Consider the following 27,025-nt stretch of genomic DNA (forward strand, 5'->3'; position numbering starts at 1 on the left):
ATGGTCAGGACACAGTTTCAAAGATTATTACACAGTTATTGAGATTAAATTTTATGATATTTTTTTCTTTTAAAGACAACAGCAACCATCAACTTAGACAAATGGCTTTAAAATGTACTGCAGAGAGCCTGCAAGAAGCAGACTTCACCAACATCAGGTCTTAGCCCCAGAGGACACAGGCGGAAAACTGTGAGTGCTGAACGTAAGGAAGAAAGAGAATCTCAGAGTGCCAGCTACAGGAAGATCCTTCGGGAACTCGGTCTGACAGATTGTGGCTTTGGCTCAGTTGTCCCGGTTGCACTAAGCCCTGCAAATCAACTTGGCAACAGTACGTTACAATGTAAACTAAAATTCTTGATACCAACAGAATGTCAAAGGGTTTGGTGGTTTTTTTTTTTTTCCTGAATCCAACAGTTGGTCACAGAAGTCAAGTATTTTCATGGCTCTTATTCAGCTGTTGCCAGTTCAGGGGAGGGGGAGCAGGGAATAAATGTGTGTGTCTGACTCATACGTCCTTCAAGTACATGCAAGGCTCAACTGTTTCCAAAATGCAGGAGTTTGGGACCTTTTAAGACACTGAAGAAATAGGATTATGAGGAGAGCCCATCTGAGTAAGTACTTTATCCAGCCACTGAAGCGGACCATGAAGATGTATCTCTATCCAGCATGGAGTGCTCGTTACATCTTGGCGATGATACTCAGCTCCCCAACCCTGGAAAAACAATCACAAGTGGGGAAAGAAAAAAAAAAAAAAATCACCTTGTTTTATAACATCAAATACATGAGAAGCATACTTCAATCATCATCTCTCTCACCAAAATACTCTAGCTTCAACAGTCATTATCAGCAGGATAGCATAACACCCTTGATACATTATTATCACTTTTCAACAAACAAATCTGAAGTTAAAAAAAAAAAAAAATTCAGTTTGGAGGAAGTGTCATTTTGAGATCTCTTGATCTCTTGGAATGGAATTCCTTAAATTCTTGAAGACATAACCTGTGGCAGCGCAAAATTTCCTCAAACCTCACCAGCATGATGTCCCAATAAAGTCTTTGAACAGGGGGATAATCAAGTCTCTGCCAAGACCAAAAACAGAACAAACTGGGGGGAAATGCTGCCAAACAGACCAACAAATTAAAAAATTAGGTCATAAACTGACATTACGGAAGTGGAGGTGAGGCATCTGTTTGACAAGAATCAAAGTATCATCTGCAGGATGGACACAAACTGAGCAGTAAGTCAGACACATTCCTCTTTGGAGAAAGAGGTCATTCCCCAGTGGGCCATTTCTCAAGTAAAGACAAGATAGGTTTTGTTTCAGCTCACACCTGATTCAGTTACAGTAATTACCAAAGATATAAGCAGATATTTAAACAACAGTCAAAATCATTTTGTAAGTGAAGCATTTTTGGGGCAGGTCTGGAGACAAGACTCAGACAGCGGCAGGTACAGTTTGCTCTGCTCTGCACTAACCCCTAATGAAGAGATTACCCAGCTCCCAAACACAGGTGGCAGCAGCTCTTAACACTGCAGTGCAACATCCAATACACAGGAGATCCTGTGCAACTGTTCAGGCAACGCTGGCATACAACACTAAAGGATGCAGAGCTGTAGACAACCTATTCCATTTCAGGAACCCCTGTCCTAACACATCTGGAAGTTTCTACCCTCCTATCGAGCGCAGCACTTCTTGACAATTCTTGATAATAAAGAGTATATTACCATCTTCATTTGACTTCTTTCATGTATGTGACCAGCCCTTTTATATCAGTACCTATGTTGACACTCACAGCCACATCACAAATCTTGACCCTGCATGCCCTCCCAGAATAGAAAGGTACGTATATTATTCTAAGTAAATACTGCAGCTCCTAATTTGGGAGCTGCTGGCCAAGACAGATTTAGAGGATTATGCTACCTACACTCCCACAACCACTACAGTGACTTACACTGCAGTCCCAGCTCAGCTCTCCAAAGACACCACCCAGGAACAGGAGCATGAAGTTCAGATGGGCTTCTAATAGAGCACAAGATGGCACAGACCATAACAGTGGGCAAAAGCTGATGCTACATAATGAATTGGTGGCTCTTCCACTTTTAGGCCAAGTAATTAATGACTCAATTGTTTTCAAAACTTACTTGTACTGTATCTTGCCATATCCCACAAAATTAAAAAGACAAGCCCTGTAATTCCAGAATAATCACATAAATAATTCTATACACACATACATACTATCTATACACAAAATAAATACAAGAATTCAACTGAAACACTAAAAATTTACAAGAAGCAATTCAATTAAATTCAAACAATTAACAGACATGATAGAAATGCTTCACAAGTGACCACAGACTTCTGTGAAGAAACACCTTCTGGCAAGTCACCTCAAGCTTTCAAAGTATGCCTGACGGATTTTTGTCCACAACGACAACTTGGTTGCATTAAGATCTGTCTCACACTTAATGAACATTATTCCACACTTAAAATTCAAAGCTAGTAACAGGTCGATGGAGGGAGGCACTGGAGCATTAAGAAAAAATGATTTATTTTGCTTACAAAATAATCTCAAGCAAATTTTCACATACCTTTACAAAACTCATACGGAGAGTGCACATCTTAGTAAGCTCATACACTGTCTCAAAGCCATGGTTCACTGACTGAGCCAAAAGCTGAGCAAACTCTTGATTATTGAAAATCTTCAAACTGCAGCCACTGGGGATTTTGCAGACCGTGGTGGGATGGAACCCATGATGGTAGTTGCAGTTCCGACTTTGCACAAAAATACTGCTGTCGCTAAGACATTCCGCATACACTTCCCCACCAACGTAATAGAGATGAACACCTGGGGGGAGAAGGTTGACACAAGGAGGTTAGACAAATTCACACTGTGTATCTATTTTTCATGCTCTGCCTCCACAGAGATATGTTTCTGCTTAAAGAGATAAACATTAATTGTGTATCAGACCATCATCTGTCTGTCTTCAAACTTGATTTTTACTTTTCTGTTTCATGAGTATGCAATTTGAAAGGAGGGTGTGTATGTATGTATGTATTTATAAGAGAAATCAGTCATCCCTGCATTTTAACACGTATATCCAACAACAATAAACTAGCAAGCACTGCAGTAGTTTTGATGCAGTACATTGGGATTACTTGACCACTTGAACTTTTTCCTCATTATATTTATATAAAACAAAAGCTGGGAATGCAAGAGGACAGAGCAGAAATGTACTGCATAACTTGTGGATAACTAAAGCGGCCTCAAGCTGGATTCTCTGGAAAAGTCCTGAATGCTGTTTTGGGTAGCAGGAGTTTTTCCAGATTGCTTTAATTCCAGAGAGCTGGAAAAAGAAAATGGCCCTTATATTCTTCAGATGTAGCTGTCAAATGAGGGTACACACCAATTCTATAGTCCTTTCCCCTTCTACTGCCTGCTCCCTCACCTGCCACTGGGGCAGCAAGCCCCAGAAGAGCAAATTACAGGGAATCTTTGTGGAGATTTGCTACCAGTAGGACTCAATTCCAAAGGCTCTGAGAAAACAAGAAAATTTGCCTTTTGTGTTTAAAAATGGATTATTTGCTGTTTAAATCTTTCACCTCCCATAATGTCACAAATCAGAGAAGTGAATGCACAGAATTTAAAAACTAAACTGAAGTCCAGTCAGAAAGCCTTAATAGTGCTCTCTCATGCAAGACTTTGTTGCTGACTATGCATATACCTGTGTGGTTATGTAATACTCTCACCTGATCTGCGAAAACATTTATGACTATGTCTTCCAGTTTGGGATTTACTCCTCCTTCCTCAAAGACTAACAGCTCTACGTCATCATTAGTTGTCCACATTCACTTATTCAACAGCATCCTTGTCTCTTCCACACTCTGCTGCGGCACAGAGGCAGTTAAGTGCTTCAGCAGAACTCTGCTTGCAGCTGGGTTATTTTTAACAGGAAAATGAATGAGGTGTTAAATAAATATCCTGAGACTTGGTAAGATGGATGGGGAGGAAAAGAAGGGTGAAGTACTAGGACTCGAGCAGCACAGCACAGGTGTGGTGTACTGCTGAGAGCTGCACAAGTCCTCCTGCAGACAAAAGCTCTCCAGATAGGGGGCTCAGACTTGAAGTCCTGACAGTTCTCTTCAGTTTCAATTCTTTCCTCCTCTAAGGAGGAGGAAAGTACTTCATTATTTGGCACTTACAACATACACCCCACTGTGTGGCCATGCTGAACCCTCTCAACTGTCTCAGAAAATTTAGAGTTTAATAACGTAAACACCCAAAAAATTGGTCTGGCAGGAACGCGCCCCATTGCAGGGGGCAATGTCAGTTTTGCCTGTCATTTGCATTACAGGCAAGTTCTCAGAAAAAGAGGACTGGACGTAAACCAGAAGCTTTTCTATTTTGCAGAACACTGTCACAGCCATAGAAGAAAAGCACAAAATTCCCACTGAAAGAATCACTAGCCTGTGAAAAATGCATTTGGAAAAACTGTTTTAGCTGGTTGCCTCTCTAAATATGCGTTAGGATAGCTAATTTATGTTGGAACTAAAGCTAGGTAAAAATTTGGTGCCAAGAACTATAACTTGGATTTCCATCCACACCAATAATCAAGATAAATCAAGACATTTCACTAGACAAACCAACTTAAGCTCTCATTCTAATTAAGATTATAGCCTTTTGACAATTAAAAATTGATTAAGGGTAAAAGCTTCCTGTAATTACACACCAGGTAAGAACCACACTTTGCTTATAAGACCTGTCCAGAAAATTATATATTTACCAACACAAGCACTTATGCCATGTACCTGGAAAGACCAGCTTGCTCTTGCGGCAAGTGGCCCAGGTTGTCATGTCTAGGGGAAACGGCCCCCCAACAAAACCCCAAGAAACAGATGCAAAGATCCAAACCTCACCTTTGCCAATATGCCGCCTAGTGTTCTCAATGGTGGAGTTGCGGTTAACGTTTGAAAGCAGCCCCAGGCAAAATCTGTTCTTGTTGTTTGAAGGATCAGTGAAACCATCCACCAGGATGCTGGTGGAAGAAGCATGGAATGCCTCCCCGACGCGATTATTCAGCTCATAGTAGACAATGGAGCACCAATGTTTCGGCTCTTCGTAAGCAACTGCCTGAACATCTGTAAAGCAACAATGGAAACATTACATTCTAACAGCACTGGAATACAGGCTCCAGATGTAAAGATTCATAAACCTGCAGATTTTGGCTGGAGATCACTGAAAGATGAGCCAGATAAGCACTCACAGCGAAATGAAGGCCTTTCCATCTTCACTTATTTTTGAGCTTTTCATAGCCACAGACATACAGTAAAATAATTTCACCTCAACTTTACTTGCACAAGACTCACAAAGGCTGTCACTGCCTATTGACAGAAAGTGCTCCTGGGCACATACCAAGCAGAGCCCCGATATCCCTGCCGCATGTTCTACAACATGCTATGGTGCAGGCCCAGACAGCAGAGAAAGGCTGCAATTATAAAAAGCTCAGAAAGCTCAGCTTCCTTTCCAATTCAGTACATGAACTTCTACTTCAGTTCAAATTACAGGTCACCTCTGTACTGACTGCAAAGCTGTACAGTGACAGGGAAAAACAGCATCGCACAATTGCACAACAGACCATTTGTGACTATGGGTACCAAGAAGCATAGCAAGGTAGCTTAAACAGACAGTCAGCCGATCAATCTTTCAGCATTCGGGGCATGCACAAATAGTCCTCCTGGGCTTCTTGTGGGAAGTGTGGGAGACTTTCAAAACTAAGAGATTGACATTTGCCTGCAGAACATGCATGAAACACATCTTCAATATGATCAAAGGCTAAACAAGGGCATAATGCGCAGCATTCTAACATTATGCTGGGCTGAAGAGCAGATGAAATGCAGGAAGATATTATTTAATGAGAACCTTTTATTCATCAAGTGCTACCAAATGCAAAAACTGCAACTGTTTATCACCAACAGAATTGCTTGTTAAGTAATAACAAGGACCTTTCAGAACATGGTTTCCTGGACTCTGGTAACAAGAAGCTCCTCCTCAGCAGCTCCTAACTGAAGCTGGGAATTAAGCAGAATGCCAACAGGAAATTCCTGGTTCACGACTTCTACCCATCAAGCTCTAAAAACACATGAAAGTCTTGAGGTAACACTTGTGACCATGCATGGGGCACAATTTCTCCAGATAGTATCAAAGGTCTTTACCAAAAAGAGTTTCCCAGCAGGTGTCCAACAATTGCACAGACTTCTTCAGATATCTCCACCCACTGCACATTCTTTCAAGTGCCAAATACAGCTACAAATTACTAAACAGCCTCGAAATAAATGGAGGCTAGCGAAGGGATGTGATTCCTTTACATTGATTCTTTTAAATGAAGGAGACTATTTCACTGCTAAGACTAGCACAGTTACACTTGCTGCTAAGATACCAATTTTGCAGATTAAAGCTCCAACTATAGGTCAAAGTGCTAAAAAGAAAGTCAGACTGGTATTATGGGAAAACTTATCTCTCTGGCCAGAGGTCTCCTTCTCCCAGGCCCAAGTCTTTACTGAAATCAGCCAGCTAAGACCAGTGTTCATGTTTTCCTCTGTTCACAGATCATACTGCTATGAGTTTTCTGCCACTTGCAAAACAAACAAAAAGAAGTCCCCCCCAAACCATCAGTACATAGTGGATACAAAAGCTGGCAAGTAATCAAAAGCAGGATAACACATCCTACATCACTGTGCAAAACTTCTGAGTATAGTGTCTACTGCTGACCAATAACTTGCGTAAAACACTGGTGAAAAGGAGCTCATTTTTCCTGACACCCTAGCATTTTCTATCCTTTCACATCACTGTAAAAAAAAAAAAAAAAAAAAAACACACCAAAAATCAGTCATTAATTATCAGTAAGAGGTTACTGCACTTTTAATTCCCATGAAGATGCCAGCAATTATCAAAGCTGCAGCTTTGCCCCAGTTCTCAAAGTCAGGAAGAAATCTTGCCAGCTGGCCATTCTTACAGAATGAATCATATCTCTCTCACACAGCTTTCATACTAACTTCCTTACATTTGCTTTAAGTCATGCAGAGCAGGTGCGTTTAGTCTCTCTATTCCCAGCATGGGCCAACAATGGAAATTACACAACTTCATTGACAGGATGCAGCTTGTTAAATCAAATCTCTTAAGACTAACATCATGAAGAAAATGCTTCTAAAAAGTTTGCAACAAAAATGCTGCAGTAAGTTCAGAGTAAAAACTCTTCTTCTACAACCTGCAGCAGATTTTTTTAAAATTAGTGCAATTACAGCATACATATATACACACACACAACCAATAAACGCATGAATACACACAGAAGTAATGTTTTGTTGTTTTGGGTTTTTTTAATGAAGGGACAGAGATGAAAATCTGTTGAACTAAACTACTAGAGGGAAAAATACTAATAGTCAATTTTTGAGATGGTTGAATGTTAAAAAGCAAGAAAAATGAAACCCTTTTCTCTGTATCAACTCTCATGTAATAGAGGAATTCTACAGTGCTCATGGATTTTGTGAGAGGGACAAACATTCAAAGGTCTGCAGTTAGGCACAAACATTGATAATTTTACTTTGGGCCAGCAAGGACTATACATACACACAGAGTGTACGGGATCAGCAAAAAGTGGAAATGCTACAGTTGGGGTTTATCACATGCAAAGCTCATTCCACACAGAGAGTAAATAGGTTAGCACAAAAGCTATCCAAGTTGTTCCAAAAAGGAAAATATACCTCCTGAAACCAGACATTAAGCTTAGCAATGAAACAAGTAAAAAACAAAAATAAAATAAAAATTCAACTAACAGTTAAATTGTTCATATACTTGTGATCTTGATAATCATTCTGGCACAGCATCCAGCTTGCTGCTCTTTCTTGGCATGGGCCACAACTGTGTAAGCTTATGTGTTCTCTGAAGGGGCTATTTCTCACCATGTGATGAATGCACTAAATCCTTGACTCGGCAGTCACAGCTGGCTGCAAAGGCTTTAAAAAGCAACGTGTAAAAAGACGACTGTGTCACAGTACATAAAGCAACATGGGCTTTTTTAACAGAGATTTTAAAGTCTGTAGCAATGCCACACCTCAGGCAGACAGCTCTGAATTCTGAACCAAGTGCTATCGCTGCATGACTCAAAGATAGAACAAAAATGGGTAGAGAGAGAAGAACAACACAAAATATGAAGAAAACCCTCAAATGCCCTTATGACCAGGAGAAGGGTAAATTATTAAAAGCAGAGCATACTCTTTAAGGACTGAAGTTTAGAATTCAGGACAAAAACATAATAAAAGAAGACAATTTTGTGACATGTGCTGTCTCAGAGGAAAAAATACAGATATTCCAGTTGCCCATGTAAAATGTCTCTGGGTGTTTACGTAACTGGCAGTACTAGCATGCACCCTCTGATCAAGTCTTTGCCTGGAGAGCTATACTTGACCATATCTACTGTCATCCACAATTCAGTAGGCTTTACATAACATCATCTGCATTGTTCCAATAAATCAATGTAGTCACAAGAGAGAAAGAGATTCCTTTCCTTGCACCCGTGTAATTTCCTCTGCATCGCATGCAGAGATGTGCAGCATCATAGAAATTCTTTCTGCTTGGTGGTTAGTGGAAGTTCCAGATGCAAAACACAAAATTACTTTGGTCATTAAGTTGGTTGAGAGTAAGAATGTAATAAACCCCATACATTTTACATTTTCAAAGAGTCATGCAATAGCTTCTTGTCCTAAATATTTACATTTGTACATTTTGATTTCCAGATTCACTATTTCATCCCTTACAACAACACAAAAAAGTTACATGGCTAGGGTTTTTTTTATTTTCTATCGCAAAAAATTTCCATCAACATACATCCAAAATTAAAATTCAGTTACTAAAAGTAAGTTCTGAAAGTTCTTTACTCTTATGAAGCAAAGCAGAAGACAAGAAGGAAGCGTTTTTACCTCCTCTGTGTATGTCAGGGGGAATTGCGGGTGCCATCATGTTGGTATCCATTGGCTGGGAGGTATCATGTGTCATCTGATCTTCCGGAGGCAGGTAAGCAGGAGGGGGAGTATCAGCTAAATATAGAAAAGGCAGAGATACACGAGTCCTTTCCTCTCTTTAATGTATATACACATACCCACATAAACAGCTTTAGCCTGGAAATGCTTCCGGCCTGACTCAGCTATAAACTTCCACCCACCAGAAATCTGAGAAAGCAATCACGGACCTTGAATCAGAAAAGCAAAGAATTAGTGTGCATATTAAGCACAACTGCAATAAAAACAAGTCACTTCCCCCTCATCAAGCCACAAAAGAAAGCTCAGCTATGTTTCCAGCCCACGTTTTTTGTGGGTTGAAAGTAACAAATAGATATTACGGCATAAAGAGGTCTCAGGACCAGGCCAGGAGTAGATATCAAATTTGCTAAACGTGAATAGAAGTTGGAGCAGAAAACTTTCAGTTTAAACGTTTCTGTTTCCAGCATGACTATCAGCAAAGTATGCAAACATCCCAGATATATCCAGGACCTTAGTACACTGCGAAGTATTAGCTCTACTTCCTTAGATTGGGAACAGTAGAAAGTGTTTAGGAACCCAAATTCTCTACAAGTAGCCATCTGGGTCTGGAATTTATCTGTCACTGTCTCTTACTGGTTGTACTGCCCCATTCTAGAATCACTAGCATAAAACTAGCCCACGCACCAGGACCATACTCACTAACACACTGCTTTCAGACGTGTTTGAAGCGTCCCAACCGGGTACTCCCATTGCCCTTCAGCTGCCTATTTTGCTTCTGGGACAGCTTCCCAAATGGCTTCTTAGAAGCTGCAGGAAGTTGCCAATGTCACCATTTCCCAATACACCAGAGGACACTCTCCTCCAGATCAATTGCACAGAGGTACATGCAAAAGAGAGAAATCCTTGCCTGATCCCTGCAAGCTTTTGCTGCAAAAGATGAGATTAGATTACGATTGTACAATCTCTGGTGAACACGGCTGCTGCTCATCCCACATTTCCTTCCATTACTGAGAGCACAGGTTACAAACTACCACAGTAAATAATTACAAGGGCCTCCAAAACCCTGAAATCCAAATTAGCATCAACAAAAGGCAGGAGAATCATACCACTCCTTTGTAAGTTCTGACTTTTTGTAGGGTGGGGTTTGAGGGTTTTTTGTTGGTTTGGTTCCCCCCCCTCCTTTTTTTTTTTTCCTTTAAGAAAACACATGTTAATGAAATCTATTAACTGCTTATTGTTTAGGAGATATTCTGTTGAGAGCTTTACATCTAATGCTGGCAGGTATCTTACTAATTCCCTGACTTGGTACCCTCAGTTGGACAAGAGAGCAGCAGAGAAAAACAGAGATGACAACAGGCCTGCATTAAAGCTTAACAGTCTGCACTGGAGTTTAAGTTCCACATTTTACTAAGCCTTAAATGTTCCTGTGCATGCAAACATGATGTCAGTGATGCGCAGATACGGAAACAAGACTGTAAGGCCACAGGCAACAAATTGGCCAGTACCTATAAAGTTTTCAAGATAACTGCTTTGCTCCTTTTTTTGTATATTCCAAAAGTCAGCCTTTTTTCCCTATTAGTGCAAGACAGACAACCGTCCAGAGCTAAGCACCAAGGACGTCGGTATCTTGACCTCTCCTCTAATTCAATTTCTTCACTGCAGCTGCTGACTTGTCCTTACAGGCATGCGGACAGAACAGACCCTCAAAGATCAAGCAAACTTCCACAAGCCAGCATTCAGGAAGACCTTGTTAGAGAAGCCTTTATCTCTGCTGGAAGAGTCCCTAGCCACACCAATCATTTTTTTAAAAAAAAAAAAAAAAAAAAAAATATGGGGTGGAGGAAAGACAGCTGGTTTTGCAGCAACTTTTTACATTTTTTAGAAAAGCCGATACAAACTCTTTCCTTCCCTCTTGCCTCTGCAAATTCAGTAGACTTCACTCACAAGAGAAAAATTTTAAAGAGAAACAACTATAGGCAGCAGCAATCTATGGATGTTAATTTCATGTAATAGAAAACAGATTTTCACACGTCTGCTGCTTTGTTTACACACGCCCTCTCCCAGCCCCTGAAGAAAACACGCAAACAGAACATCAGTAAGCATTTGTATGGAGTCCTTCTCCTAGCATTTAGATCAAGAAATCTGTCACAGACTGCTTCTGCAATATTTTTATCCATCTGCATGTAAAGACAAAAAAAAAAAAAAAAAAAAAAAAAAAAAAGACAGCTTCACAGAATTTTCTGACATCAGTCAACAGAGAAAGGTTGTTACTTCTTTGACTTTAGGAAGTAAAACATCCTGAAGATTTCCGTTCAGGGCCTTAAGGAACTGTTTTTCAGTTTATTTGTTTCTTGAAATTACATCATTATGTGGAGAAATTTTATCAAGTAGCAATAGCATGATGCCCTCGAGAAATATCCTTCTTTTGCAGAACTAAAACCCTCTGCTGAATTTATGACGATCTCCTTCCTAAGCAAGGATGATCTGTAGCATTATGCTTCTTATGCATCAAACACTATGCTTTGTGGACTAAACTGTTGAATTGGTCCCCAAGACATTTTGAAGCCCTCCCCCTGCCCCAGAAGAGTTTTACTATAATGTTTTAATGTTTCAAACTGTGTTTGAAAGAGAAACAATATTAAAACTCTTAATATTACTACTAGACAAAGCAATTACATAGACTTTATTACCTTTAATCTCTCAGCTCGCTATTAAAGACAAGTGTTGGCCGATAATTTGCAAAATTAAGCAAAAAAATCATGACACCAGTGATGTCCAACCACCTTCTCTGTTCTGAAGGGGAACTGAAGTTGACTGTACCTGGCATTTGGAAAGGGCTTCCTGGGTCTGAGCTGGCTGGAGAATGCGGGTAGGTGCTACTGCTGCTTCCAGGCGAGTTGGGATAGCTGCTGTTGGGCGAGTGGGGGAACGGGTGACTATTGGGTTGCTGAAAAGAGTCCGGGAAAGTAGCGTTGTGTGGCATGTGGGGCTCGTTTTGTCCCAGGTTGCGGAATTGGGCCAAGAGGCTGTGCTGAGGATTGTACTCGCTGTGCCTTGGAACGAGCACCGGAGGAAGGACTGGAAAGGGAGAAAGAGAGAAAAGCCATGGCATTAGAGACTCAGTTCTGAAGGACTAGACTATAACGGGAAAGAAAACACATTTTTCCTCCCCTAGGGCACATTCACATCTGTCTTAAAAACAAGGTAATCAAATCTCAGAGCGCATGTCTAAGCAAGAACTCTTTTCCTTATATCCGGTTACTGCATAGCTTGAATTTATAGCGATCACACTAGCTACCTGGTTTGCCAGATGGAGCTTGTTTTCACAGAGGGCCAGGGAAGAAGAGCCAAGAACAAACCGCAATTCTGCATTTTAGTTTTATTCACGCAAAGAAATGCTGGGAAGTAAACGCATTACAATGCTGACAGGCAGTTCATTTCGCTGCACTTGTGATCCTGCTAATCACGTAATGGCCTGTAACTCAAAACCTTGCTAATAAGGACAGATATTTTTTTTTCTGAAGACAATACTAATACTAATAGGCCTTGAACTCAGTCAGGTCCCAACAACTGTAATTTTATTTTTAACCTGGACGATGTTCTTACAAGTTACTATTAAAAGTTATTAAGTCTTCAAGTCGGTTTACAAAATGTGTAATTTAAACAAAATTATGTAGTTCAAAAAAACCAACTGAGCAGCAATTGAGCTCCAACTATATGCTACTACGGGATCAGAGAAACACACATCAGAAACTACCAGTCTTACCACACTCCCGAGGCCTCCTCACCAGCAGGGAAACAAAAGTCTCTTTTTAACTGGGAATATGAACATGATACCAGATAGACACTAAGATAAAAGAATCAGCTCTTTTTCCAGTGCCTCAGCTTCTGTCTTTGAATGCTTCACAGCAAAGTCCAAGCTACTCAAAGGATTAAAAGCTGGTCTTGTTATAGATTGAGATTCTTGGGTGATGGGGGGAAGAGGAGAGGCAAAAGCAGGGAGAGGGAGACCAGCATGAAGTGGTGCAAGGGAAATAAAAGTTATTCCTCTCTGCATTTGCTCCCCTTCAGAACCTCCATTTCCCAGCTCCATTGCTGAGCAGAACTGAAGAAACCCCCTGGCATGTCGTGCCTTCAAGGGAGGGTGCCAAAAACCCCACAAAACCCAATCAAAGCAAGCCAGGCTACCATCCCCTCTCCCCAAGATTCCTGCCACGTCCCCAGGACGTGGTGGGCACACAGAAGAGGAACAGAAGCATGTATATATGCCAAGCCTATACAGACATAGCAATCACTCAGATGAAGAAAGGTGTTTCAGAAACAGCTGCTTCACCAAAAGGATGAATTACAAACTAACTGGGAAGAAAAAAAAAAAGGCAAAAAAAAAACCCAAACCCAAAAAACCAAAAACATCTTGCCAAGACAAACAGGTTCTTCCAAGACACTGGGGCATCTTTACTCTTCCAGCACTTTGTTCACACAGAAGCATTCAGATACTCATGTGAGTGTGCTGGAGTCCGAGAGTACCAGGATACTGCTCGATGCATAGACCAGGCCTGAGGTCTAGGTCCATGTTTAAAACAGATACAAAAGTACGCCACACACAACTCACTCTCTATTCCTAAAGCAAGTCACAAGTTTACTAATTAAGAAAAAAAAAAAAAAAAAAATCAGGTTTCCCTTGCTCTTTTTTTTTTTTGGCATATGCCTGAGAGAGAAATTAAGCCATCAGATTTTTGCCCGCTAGTGGCATTAATGCATGAAAAGTTTGATCAGAGAAATCTTCATTGAACATACACTGAACGCCGCCCACCACTGAAATTAAGGCCACCTGTTAAGAGTCAGAAGAAGGTTTTAAAGATTTAATCTGATGTCTCACTTTCTTAGAGCAGCTTCACTGAGATTCCAACAGATCTCAAGTATTTGAGGCATATGTCACTCCTAAGTAGATTTGTCTAGACATGGAAGTTTTAATCAACTCCACTTTACAAGGAATATACAAAGTTCCTAATTATGGCATTTTCTGAAACAAAACACATCCACCTGCCATTCTATGGAAGTTCTTAATTGCAAAACACCCCAAGAGAAGCCGCATCTCCCTTTGGTTGCATTAGAGGCAAGGGACAGTCTGCATGGCTTTCTCACACGTCACTGGAAAAAGTCATTAAAAAAAAAAAAAGTTATTCAACATTTAGGTGGACATCACAAATCCCCTCATTCACACATGGCAAATGTCAAACCCAATCTCTCTGAATATTAGGATCTCTCAGAATTAAGCTTATTCTGTTAAACCTAGCAGTCCTTTTGCAGTGAGGTCAAGCACTATTTAATTGTCATAGTCAACATTTGCTGGGCTAATAAATTACCAGTGAAAAAAGTAACAATGAGATCATGTGTTAAAAAGTATTTTCCCTTTCCTGTCTTTATGATTCTTCCTTACTTTTCTGAGCATGAAAAACACAGCTTTCCTATCTCTTCCCTTCCTACGGATGAAGGTCAAACCATTAACTTTTCTGAAGTTAATTTGTGCAGAAAGTACATCACCTACCTTTCCCATCCCCTACCTCACATTAAACAATGACACACATGACATCACAGGAAGCCACACGATTTATAGCATTTTAAAATAGCAGAAGAACAGGATATTTTCTGTATGTTTTCTATAATTAAAATAAAGCAGTGCCACATTTTCCCAAGGTATATATGCATGTTTTCTCCTGTTGGGCAGAACCACTGGTGAAGTTTAAAAGGACTCAAAATAAGAACAAGTCTCCTCTTCCCAGCTCTCCTGCATGCAAGTCTACACTTCTTGTTCAACCACTTCAACCTCAAATGATTAAATGCCAGCTTTTTCAAAATACACACGGAAAAGGCAGAAGGGGGAAAAAAAAGAATACAACTGGTAGTGACACAGCACAAATAGTCTCAAAAAATATCATGGCAGAATTTACTTCCCAGTGCTGCCCCTAATTCACATCCTCCCTGTACACATGCAACCTTAAACGAGGAAAAACCCCAAAAGGCTACATCAGGTGGGACAGAGACTACAGTGCTCCAATTCCAATTAGTCCAACTCCAAGACAGCCGCTCACTGCCATGACCTGATCTCTCTGCAGCTCACTAGGAGTCACAGAGGAGTTAATCTGAATGCTGTTCACTCAGGAGTGAAGACATGAGCAGGGACCGAGCCCTTCACAAGTGTGGAAGGATGCCAGGAGTTCAAAATGTAAAGGGGGATGCATACCCTTCCTGCTCCCCTTGCCCCTGTGTAAGGCGCTGAGCTTCTGGTCAGGTTGCAGACCTCAACCATATGGAATAACAAATTACTGAGGCTCAGTACAGCAGGGGAGGAGGCTGATCTCTGTTGCAGCTGCCAGCTCCAGGAAGAGGTATAATTGAAGGGGAGAAAGCATGAGAGTTATTCTGTGCTAAGCCAGCACACCTGTTGCTATAAAATAATGAAGCAGTGCACATCCTTGCTGTGCAGATCTCTGCAGGACACTGCTCTAACAGTTTGCAGGCAGAATTTCCCCCTTCCTCTTCACTTTCTTCAGTGGAATGGAACACAGGCACAAAAAACAAAGACAAGATTTAAAAAAAACCTATTGTTACTATTCAGTAGGGATGCATATATTTAAAGGAAACATACTGTTAAATACACTGTTGGCTTAAAAAGCTATTGCAGCAGATTTGCAAATTCAACCTCATTAAAATGGTTAAAACCAGCTAATGGAGTAGAGCCACAAGTCATCCAACAGCTTGATTTCTACACTGTCTCAAACATAAGAATAAAAGGTTTTATGGGCTATACCGTGGCTAAATTTTGCTCTGAGATTTTGCATTGACGTGGATTGGAGTTGAGAGTTAATACATGACTACTAACAGCAATGCTACTAGTAATGGTTGAAGAGGAAGATAAACCACCTGGAAGCCAGGCTGGGTATGTTTGTGGAAATGTATCTAAGAAGAGATCCTGTATCTGTCAAGACAGCCTGGGAATTGAGTAGCTTGGGTTTACCATGCAAATAGTACCCAGCGTATGCCTGCACCAAGCAAGTGGAGCATATTAAAGAAATTACAGCTACAGGGCAATTTCACCCACAGGGCTATTTCATCTAAGACCAAAGAATGCCAAAAATATAGAAGATAGACCAAAGACAACCTGGATGTTCAGATAAATGTTCCAACTAACCACACCAAGAAAGAAATGCTTTTATGAAAATGTAATGGTGGCCTTTGAAGAAAGCTACTGATCTCTGCTGTTTGTATCTCCAGGATGTCATCCTGTTCTTCAGAAAACTAACAGGTGTGTTGCTCTAGAGTAAAGATTCTCTTGCGTTTCTTTTTTTGTTCTATTTTCACATTCCAGAGATAATGATTTTAGCAAACACAGAAAGTCTCTGATTTACGACTATAACTTCTTTTTTTTTTAAGTTTCTCTCTATAAAAAAAACCAAAACTAATCCAAGCCAAAGGACCTGCTGTACTTTCAGTAGCATGTTTTCCATCCAGATGGCTTTTAGTTATCTTACACAAGCCCAGATGACAGCTAGTTTCCCTCAAGGGCTCTTTTTTTTTTTCCCAATTGCATGTTACATGAAGATTTGGGTATATCTCTCTTTCCATGTCTAGAAATTGAAAGAACAAGTAATGAAATACAACAAGGGGTCACATATAAGAAAGCAGACTTTGATACTTTGATCATCTTTCCTAGGCTAGGTAGATTCTACTTCTTCTGTGAGCTTTATAAAATAACATTAAATTAAAAAAAAAAAAATGAACAATTGCTGCTGCACTTTCTGCTCTTAAAAATCACGATGACCTGGATGACGTACGTTCTGTAGAAGGGTTTGTACAGGCCTGTACCACAACAGGGCCTTCAGCCATAATGAAGACCTGAGGGCACTATCATTAGTGCACTTTAATTTCCAAGCATCATATAGCTGTATTTTCATACAAATTTATGCAAAGCCACTTGTTTTACTAGAAAAATGGAACTGTGGGTTGGGAAGGAGGGAAATCCTCAGACACCAGTTTTTGCTATCTGGAAATGGGTATGAAAACATGGGGTGGGGTGAGGAACTTGCAGCTTGTACTCCATGCTATAGATAGAAAATCCTGCAAAGACAAAGTTGTAAGAAAAATGAAGAGTTGGGAGAGAGAGGAAAAAAAACAAGCCAAACAACCCCCGCCCCAAAACACAGCACCAGTGTTAAGCTAACAAATTTCAACCTCTTAAAGACTCCTAGCTTAATTTCCTGCCTTTGAAGCCACAGCAGTCAATGTTGGCTGTGGCATCCTGGTGAGCAGTCCAGTCCCACAGTGGGAACTGAGCAGGTATCAGCATATGCTCAGCTGAACGTGCTTAGTTTTGCTTGCTGTCTGTAGCATTAGAGAATCACTGAAGCATGCCGACTGGAAGGTCTTGCCAAGATCTTGCTTGTAAACAATAAAACAAGTAGAAAGAAAAGTTTTAATGTCATTAGGTTTTCCCGTGTTGCCTAAAACAAGATCCGGCAAAATTGAATATTCTTTGACCAGAGGACAAGTTCTCACATACAGATACTTACATGCCTACACTTAGGCTAGAGTTGACTCTTGGTTAAAAAAAAATTAATAGTGTTGTGGCAAAAGCAATCTCTAAGGACCTAGCTACTTTATGTTGTGCCAATACCACCTGGCTTAAGCGAGGCTGTGCTACTGGCTGTGGTAGCATGGCTTTGCTTCACTGTTTTCTCAAAAGCAGAAATGCCAGCCTTTTAGACTTTTGCTCCAAATCTATGTTCTAGTAATTGCAAGTGAAAAGGCTCAATAATAGCTATTCAGCAGCCTGATAAACATGCCAGACTTTCTATTCCAGGAGAAAGCCGAGAGCTGTCTTGTCTTCTCAACTCCTGATTTTATTTCGCAGTTTCAGTAGACCCCTCAGCTTGATTTGTCATTTTACCTAGTTACAACTAAAGACTTGCTTTACTGGCTTTACTTTTACATTAGACATCTGGTCTAAATGCATCGGGCAAGTAATATTAGTACATTTCCTGCATTACAATATTCAGCTAACATTAGATTTTATTTGCGGATGCTCTGATAAGCTAACATTTTGATTAAATTGACATTTGTCAAGGCCAATTTCATAACTCAGTACTAACTGTAGGCACATCAGTGAAGGAGTTCTTGTAAGCACATTTGGGGAAGACGCAGTCCTGATACAGGAGGAAGTTACACTGCGATAGTGTATATTAACTTAGACACTTACACTGACCAGAGTTCAAATTACCTGTGCAAAAGCCAATTTCACCATCCTACTGAGTAGGTTAAAACTTGGAAGTCTGGTCTTTTAAGTCAGAGGCAACAACTGAATCTGGTTAGTTTTAAAGAAAGAAAAAAGAAAGGAAAAAAAAAAAAAAAGGGTATCAACATATCCTTCTTGACAACTTATATCCCTTTAGTTTAGCCCATTTTTCTGACACATGGTGAGGTTAGACAAGGAAAACCCTGCTGTTAGACCATTCCCTCCTTTCTGCCTCTCTATTTCAATTCCTCTCCCCCAGGTTGGTTCTGGTGGGGAATTTTAGGACCGAATCCTGCAAAACTGAAACGAAGAAAGCTTTACACTACTTGCCAAGCAAGCTCACAGTTGCTTGCTATTTTGGGGAACCATCCTATAATTGTGCCCACCTGTTGTAGCATGCTATTTTTAATGTTATGCCCAACAGCAGCATTACACAGCGATACATCAAAACTTCTCAGCTATACACTCTCTGCTCCCTCACCCCCAGCCTTGCAGAGGTACAGAAATCCCGCTATGGAAATAACATGGGAACAACGATTTTTCTAACTTGGTTCCACATATTAACTCTGAAGGGACACACCGGTTTTCCACTCCGTTACGCCCCCCAGAGCAGCTTCCCTTTTGCCTTCGCTCCCCCAGCTCCTCTTGCCCTCCCTCCGAGGCCTGGTGCTGCTGGCATTGCCCTCCGCCAGGCCTGGTGCTGTGGGAGTCGTGCTGGCAGCTGCTCCGCTGGGCTCCCTCCGGCCTGGGCCATCAAAGCTCTTCCATCTGGCTGGAAACAGCACAGAGGCTCTCACGCCAACCCCTGTTCTCCCATGTGCTGGGGGTTGGGAGCCACCAAGCAAGCCCCAGGAGCCCCAAAAGCCCAGCAGGCAAGCTCACGGTCCAAAAGGGACTTGCTGCTTAGTCCCAACTTTTCTCTCCTGGCTCCATGTTTGATCCGGACAGACTCACAGCACCTGCCAATTTGACCGTCCCAGGAGCCGTGTTTGAAGCCTGCCGCTTGCCGAAAGCAGCGTTAGTGATCTGACAGGTGACCTGCCGCAACAGGCTGCGTCAGGTTTGAAGCGCAGGGGGAGGCCACTGTGACGGGTTTTTAAAGATCCTCTTCTCCATTTACCCTGTCCAGAAACAGTTTGGGAATATTAATTTTCTATGTAGTGATCCTAGGCCAGTTGAGTACAGGGGGAACAGGATGGGGATGACTGACCCATATCATTTTTCTATAAAGCACCTAGAGAGAGAGAGCTCACAAGCCTGACCAGACCAATACACACAACCAAACATCTGTGTGATTTCAAATGGCATTATAAAGCTCCTTTAAACCTGCCTTATTTTTCTCTCACGGAGAACCAGAGCTGCAGTGCCATACAGGGGAGCGTTCAAGGAGCATTTACTTCCAGGACCATGTGAGTCTAAACCTGCCTTATCCAGGATTTCTACCATTTCAAGTTTCCTTCTACATCCCTGGTGCCTGCAGTAGGTGTGCAGTCTTATGGAGACTCGCTTAGAGCAAAGAGCAGATGAGATCAAAGACGAATATGAAAACAATCAGGTTAAAGTCACAGGCAGGAGTCCATGCCAGGAGCAAAAACAGCATGACACACCTACCACTCTCCTCAGAGCCTGGGGACCTGGCCTGTTCTTGTGGCAAAAAGCAGCTGTACATTTAGGTAAAACGTTTTGTGCCAAAAACAAGCTTGCTGAAGCAGACATCCACTTCGAATTCACAGTTACAATGGAAAGGAACACCACAATCTTTCAGTTCTGCCTCAAGTTCAACTGTTCTGACAGGGCATTTGTCTGCATCACAAAAAAGCAACTGCTGCTCATCCCCCGATTTGGGTGGAACATAGGCACCATCAGCTTCATAAAGCCCCTTGATGTAGAGCAGACTGCAGCCAGCTCTCCAAAGAAGAGAAGCTTAACACAGGAAAATCATCCAGCCTTTTTTATCTATGCTTTACTGGTAATTGCAAAAAAAACGGAACTAGTTATTTTCTGCCTCCAAGTAGCTATGCTAGTGGGCTGATCCACGCAACTACAAGATTTTGAAGGACAGACTGGCTGCTTCTGGACTGACCAGTTTTAGTACCTCTGGCATTGCCTACTTCAAGCACAGTGGAGCATCAGTAAGCACCTCCAGAAATGAATATCGAAAAGTTAACAACTGTGTTTCCCAAGGCAGTTTTAAGCTCACTGGGATCAACAAAGAGTTTCTCCCAAGCCTGACCCCTGAGAAGGTATCAGCAGGTTCTGGACACTCTAAGGAGAAGCATTCACATGCTGAGCAGGGGGTTAGCCATTTACATAAACACTCTGCACCTTCAACCACTTCCACACGCGAAGCATAAAAGAGCAGTTAATTCCTCTTTTGCCTCCTTTGTAACATATTATAAACTCAAATCTTCTTTAACCTAGCAGGCTGATGAGCAAGGACGCTTAGTAGAGGCAAACTAACACAATTCTGCATCACATGGAACTGAGAGCTAGTGTTCACTAGTACTTCAAGAAAATTAAATATTCAGTTTCTTCATCTCCCTTACTACCCTTTAGCTAAGACAAAAGAACTAACCTCATCCCCTAAAGCCGCATTAGAGGGGTGATGTATTATCATTTTTCTTAATAGCAGCATCAATTTAAGCACCGCTTCATCCTCCCTGCTCCCTATCCCATTCTCTTTTACTGTTACAACAAATGGGATCCAGGCTTAAAAAAAAGAAAAAAAAAGAATTTTTTTCCCCCCCAAGTTCTGGATTACATCTTTCACCTGACCCCACTGACCTAACTGAGGACAGAGGCAAGCAACAGAGCTGTATCTCCACAGAAACCAAAGGAATATAAGAAGGAAGGATCTCAGGAGCGACTTCCAAATGTCATTTCACACATTATCCAGCAAAACCTAAGAGGTTATTTGTGGCATTTTTGGAGAAATGAGGAACATCATATTAATTTTTTCCTCACAGCCTCTTCGAAAGCTCTACACCTAATTATTTTTCAAGTCTTGATTATGCTTAAGGATAGTCCCAAACCAGGTATGAGCCTGATTTCTGGATATCTCTAAACCAAAAAATAAAACTGAGAAAAAGCAGATTCAGCCAAGTGAGTGTGCCAGTTTAGCTGAGCATGCCAGTTTCTAAAAGGCATCAAATTCAGACCCTGCCCTCCTTAATTAAAAGCTTTGCTTTGCCTTGCCAAGGGAGAAATTTGACAGCCAATAACTACCTTGCACCAGAAATAATTCTGCACGCAACAGACGTACAAAACAGCAGCAGTGAGCTACTGTAACACATCCTGGCAGTCAAGTACAAGATTGTATTCCCATCCCCAGGAACAAAATAGCCTCTACTTTCTCCTCTCACTTCCCACCACCTCCACTCCTTCCCACATTTCATCCGCAGGGCTGTTGTTGGTACAGATGGTCCTGCAGCCACGAGGCGAGCCCCTGTGCTGCTTTGATCAGCCTGGAAGATAACGCAGCAGGGAAGGGAAAATGTGACCGTGATCTGGTTCAGCACAGGCCACACAAACAGCTGTGCTGGCACAACGCAGCGAGCAGGAGCTGTTGATGCACCGCGCCACGAAGATGGGGTCTCCATCACCTGAGGGGCAGCTTCCTGATACCAGGCACACCGAGTGTCAGGAAGGTCCATCCTTCATCACCTCCATCCTGTGCCCCCACACTGCCTTGCCCCCAGCGAGCTGAGGGCACCGAGCTTGCCAAGCTAAACGTGCCAAAAAGCAGCCTTCTGTCTGTTCAGTTTTCTGGATTGGCTCACCGCAGCGTCAGCTAGAGATCCGTGCCTGCGCAGAGACTCTGGGTCAGGTTAGGCATGAATATGGTACCACCACGTCACACCCACATGCCTGCCAGATGCCACATTCCACTCCTTGAGCAGGGGGAGCAGCACAGCCTGCACTCAGGGACACCTGGGAGGCTCCCTGTTTGAGACTGCTGATAAGTTTTCTGCCTCCTCTCAACTATTTACAACCGGTTCCTACCCAGCCTGGCTAAATGAAAAGTCTCTTCTTTGGATTCAGGTGTAGCTTTGTAGCTGGCAGACACACCACAGTCTGCCAGTTCTCATATTTTCCAAGCTTATCTTCTCAAGCTAAACAGCAAGGATGGAATAAAGTGTCAAGGTACAAAATCCATGCATCTCTCTGGCACTGTGAAAACTGAGATGCATCCATAGCACTGACTGCCCAACATAAAGCATTACACGATTTTACATATTTGAAGATTTAGCACTAATCCATTCCTCAAAAACTCACAGAACACTTAAATCGCATCACAACCAGCAGAAGAGTGAACATGTAGATGCCATCCCATGTAGATGCCACCCCATGCATGCACCATATGCTTCAGCTCTGCACAAAGCAGTTAAATACAGACCACGCTGTCAAGGAGACCCAGAATTTCACGAGGTACCTTGCACACGCAATGCGCATCGTACACAATCTGAGCTTCTAATTTTGTTTGTCAAGTGAAAGTACGTTTCTAACCCTCCTGGCTGCAATGACAGCCTTGGAAACATAAACTTTGATATCTGCTCGACTCCGTAAACTGTTGGAAACAGTGACTCATCCTTGAATTCCCACTACCCATTAATCTCAAAGCATAAGCACTTATGCAGCAATAATGGTATTTTAATGTCCTGGCAAAAATGGGGAAAAAATGGTTAGCAGAATTTGGGAGCGACTGTCAGGAAATGAAGATAAAGACAATGCTCGGAGGACAACAAGAACAAGGAAGGGACAGGAAAAAAGAAGTCAAAAGTTATGAAGCCCAGCTCTCCAAGCCAAACAGGAGTTCAGCTACCACCTGTTTCCAAAAGCCACGTTTTCCCACTCATCTCCGAACAATATCCCTCAAAACAACAGCAGATCCATGGCTAAATAAAAAATTCTCTTCCTCTTTATATCCAGCCAGAGACCTCAGCAAAACCACAGTGGGCTTCAACTCTACTCTGGCACTTTGGCAAGCTGTTAAACGCTCGAGACATAACTTCAGCATCCACATAACACTGCACCTCCAGACCCTGATTTAACAGAGCAGCTCAGCAGAAGCGAACGCTAGCTCCTGATCAGCAGCTACCTCCAGAATAATTTAAGTGGTTAGAGCAGCACACTGTGCTTGTGAAAGACCGAATACTTCTGTCGGCTCCATCTGACTACAACCCTAATGCAGACAAGAAAAATGCCCAGTTGCTTATTAGGCAATTGACCAAGAGTATCTCGTTTTTTCCTGAAGAAGGGTACTCTCTGGACAAAAAAGGAAGCATTGTATTTCTGCCATCTCCCACTTCATTAAGTTACAGAATTTTTTCTGGGGAAAAAAACCCCAACCAAACAGTATCTACATGACTATAGAGACTTTTATCTCATCCAAAAACAATTAAAGAGCAATCCAGAATTCAGGCTTACAGTCAGTAACATTTTGCTCCGTTTTCCAAATACAAAATTTGTAAGATGACTTAACACCCAAACTCCAGCATTCCAACCATTTGAAATACTTGGCAGCATTCAGCTAAAATGTACATTTTAGTTAGACACCTTTTGAAAGTTTTATTCTATTTTTATCTTGCATATCTCACTGAACTGACAGGACATTTACAAATACCTATTTTTAAATATGATATAAACAGTCCAAATGAGGACATTCTCAAACTCAGTAACTCTTTCCAAGATTAAAGCAAAATGAGTTAGAACATGTCATTTGACATCACAGCAACAGTAAAAGCCCAACTATTGCTCAACCTGACAGAAACAGATGTCTTTAAAGAATCGTAATTTTCCGTATTTTGGAACACTGAATGCAAGCAACTAGTGTAGACATATGCAGATAGCTAGCAGCACCAGGACATGACTATTTTACTATCCCAATTCCGCTTAACATGGAATTGTTCAGAATTTTAACCTTTTTTTTAAAAAAAAAAAAAATAAATTTTTTTAAGAACTGTTATTTCAGTGCAGAGTTCCTTTGTTCAAGCTTCAGCTGCATAAATACATACCTTATGGGTATTACATCTGCCATTCACATGACTTCCAAGCTAGTATTAACACACCAAAAGGAAATATTTAACAACTAGATATGCACCATGCATTGCAGATCCAAAACAAATGCAACTTCCATCTACAGAAAAACAAGCTTGAAACAATCGTATTTCCACTGTAGTTCTTAAGGTGTCCATACCACCCTGCAGGGACAGCTTCATAGTTCATGAAATGCCTAACACAGATGGACTTCCCAAACCTAAACCAGGGAAGTCCACCCACGCTTGCAGTGCATTTCTGCAGATGTCCCTGTTCAGCCTCACAAGCAGCTGGAGACTAGTGTAGATACGTGCAAGCACATTTCACCTTAGTCCCCAGAAGTATTCCCTGATAATAAATTTGTGTGAGTAAAATTAAGCACAGATTTATCAAAAAGAGGTTTGGCCTTTGAAGAGGAGACAGACAGAATGGGTTGCACCTTAAAAAAAGAAGTGTTGAAGTGGGTTACAGGTAAGCAACTGTGCTTGCAGAACAGCTGACAGTAAAACTTCATGTACAACCAAACGCTGCTATCAAAGCTTTAAGTTGCGGGGAATACACTCTGCTGCCTAAAATCTCAGTCTTTTGAAAGGCCAAAATTGTGGGATATCCTAAAGACAGCATTATCTTCCGGGGGATGAAGAAACGAAAGCGACAGAAGTGAAATAATAATTTGGAACTAATAATAATACCACCATTACCACAGTATGTCAGAACGCTTTTCACGCACAGACTGCAACAATCCTTTAAGTTAGCTTGCAATGTTTCATGCAGATTCACTGATCTGCACGATTCAGTAAAAACAAAGGAATTGAGGGATAGTGGTCACCAAAAAAAACCAGGTGATACCAGGCCCAGCAGCTTAAGGCATATACTAAGACTGTGCCTCTCTATAGTGATAAAACATTTACACAAGTGAAGCATTCACTATGCGAAAGGGAGAGCTGCTAATTAATGCCTACATCCAGATAAATTGCAGAGGAAGAATCTGACATGTGCAAACAGCCACTTTTGCTTATTTAAGCTGACGAGTCACATGATTAATTGCCATACTTTGCATTGTTCAGATAAGGTGTAAAGGTACAAACAAGGAAGAACCTACCAGGACTCTCCACCCGCTTGTAGTGGTAGGGATTGATGCAAACCTCCTTCTGTTTTGAACCAAAGGGAAACTCGCAGCATTCCAGTGGTTTCAGTTCGTGATGGCTCTGCAGGTCCGGCCAGCGCCACACTCTGCAGTAAATTACATGCGGTAGCCCTTTCCGGTGTGAAACTTGAAGCCTGCCGTCCAAGGAACGAGGAATTGTGACACAGTTGCTGGGCTGACCAGGACAGCTTAATGCTTTTTCCAGCTCCTCCATAGCACCTTTTTTCTTCTTCAGTTTTTTCACTAATGCATCAACAGCTTTCTCTGCCCACTTTTCTTCTTCGTCCCCCTGCTTCCATCCCAAGAGCCTCTTCACAGCTGGGCTGGTGAAAGAGAATAAACTTGTCACATTCATGGTGACCCCACTGTGGTGATACCACAGAACCAAGCAGTAGAGACTGTCCTATTCTTCCACCACCACCAGGGTACAGCTGATTATGTCAGTAGTCAAAAGCAGCCTATATATAATTCTTGTCCTTTCTCCTTTTTAGTCCTCCAGTCCCAGGAAGGCAGTGCTGACATCCCCCCTTGATGAACGCAACCTTCTCATTATTCTAAATCCTTCCGGCCAAGAACCTGCAGGAGAATATCAGATGGAGAGAAAAGAAAAAGGATTTAACCTTTTGAATTAACATACAGCCGTTAAAAACATCCCCCCTAACCCTCAAGAGTAGTGTAACCAAAAACCAACTGGCAACAAAAAAACCAACAAGGTGTTGACAGCCTTCAGAATTGGACTCAAGGCACATCTGATGAAGACTTCTAAGCAGCAGGGCCTGCTGCTGAACCCTGTATATCCCTCTCCACAAAACAGCCCTGAATAAATGAGGTGATCACCCTGGAAAATAACGATACAGCATTAAAAAAAAAAAAAAAAAAAAGGTTGGGGAGGGGGGGTTAGCAGGAGGAGAGGGCAAGGGGTAGGGGTAGGTGGTAGGACAATTCCTCATCAGCTCAGCTCCCTCATCCAATTTGCTGTGAGACCTCAGTGATCTTTGTGCCATGCAGCAAGGGGGACAGCCACTGCATTTGCCAGCTTCAAACAATACTTCTGCTCGGTGCCCAAGCATGGCCTCACTTAGTACCATGAGAAGCTCTATAGGAAAAGCCAAAACACAAGAAGCCATGGCTACATTTCCACACATACTCCACAAAAGGGCAAGGGTCCTCTATTAAAAACATAGTTCATGTTAAATCTAGCCTAAAACAGTCCCTCAGATTTCACTTTCACTGTTAAGTGTGAAGGACGCTCCCCTCTGCCTATCAGCTGTTGCAACCTTAACCAGCAAAATGCCCAAAGGAACCAGTTCAAGATCACTATTGCTTTTTTTTTTTTTTAATTTTAGAGAGCAGTTGGAAGCAATGTGCTCCAACAGCATTGTGCTACTCAACCCTCTCCAAACTGCCAGTGATGCAGCTCGACAAAAATCACTGCACTAGACTTGTGCATACCACAATACAAAAAAATAAATAAATAAAATATTTCAGCTTCACCTCCAACTTACTTTGAGGAACA

The 27,025-nt window shown here is 41.7% G+C and overlaps 1 protein-coding gene across 1 annotated transcript; it reads right to left on the reverse strand.

Annotated features, from left to right (window-relative positions):
* Positions 1-568: 568 nt before the first annotated feature.
* On the reverse strand, positions 569-25,864 carry SMAD1 (SMAD family member 1). The gene is made up of 6 exons (XM_009958083.2): positions 25,465-25,864; positions 11,855-12,112; positions 8,975-9,091; positions 4,916-5,137; positions 2,590-2,846; positions 569-712 (listed from the first exon to the last, which is right to left on the reverse strand). The coding sequence occupies exons 1-6, from the start codon at positions 25,862-25,864 to the stop codon at positions 569-571; spliced, it is 1,398 nt and encodes a 465-aa protein (XP_009956385.1).
* Between the last annotated feature and the right edge of the window lie 1,161 nt (positions 25,865-27,025).

Source organism: Leptosomus discolor, chromosome 4, assembly GCF_034619465.1.
Source record: "Leptosomus discolor isolate bLepDis1 chromosome 4, bLepDis1.hap2, whole genome shotgun sequence".
NCBI lineage: Eukaryota > Metazoa > Chordata > Aves > Leptosomiformes > Leptosomidae > Leptosomus > Leptosomus discolor.

What these genes read in the sequence shown, in the direction of transcription:
- SMAD1 (XM_009958083.2), bottom strand. Translation starts at nt 25,864, where the DNA reads ATGAATGTGACAAGTTTATTCTCTTTCACCAGCCCAGCTGTGAAGAGG. An exon ending in CAAGCGGGTGGAGAGTCCTG is followed by an intron (nt 12,113 to 25,464) that starts GTAGGTTCTTCC and finishes CTCCCTTTCCAG; the next exon opens with TCCTTCCTCCGGTGCTCGTT. An exon ending in TCCGTATGAGTTTTGTAAAG is followed by an intron (nt 713 to 2,589) that starts GTATGTGAAAAT and finishes TTGTTTTTCCAG; the next exon opens with GGTTGGGGAGCTGAGTATCA.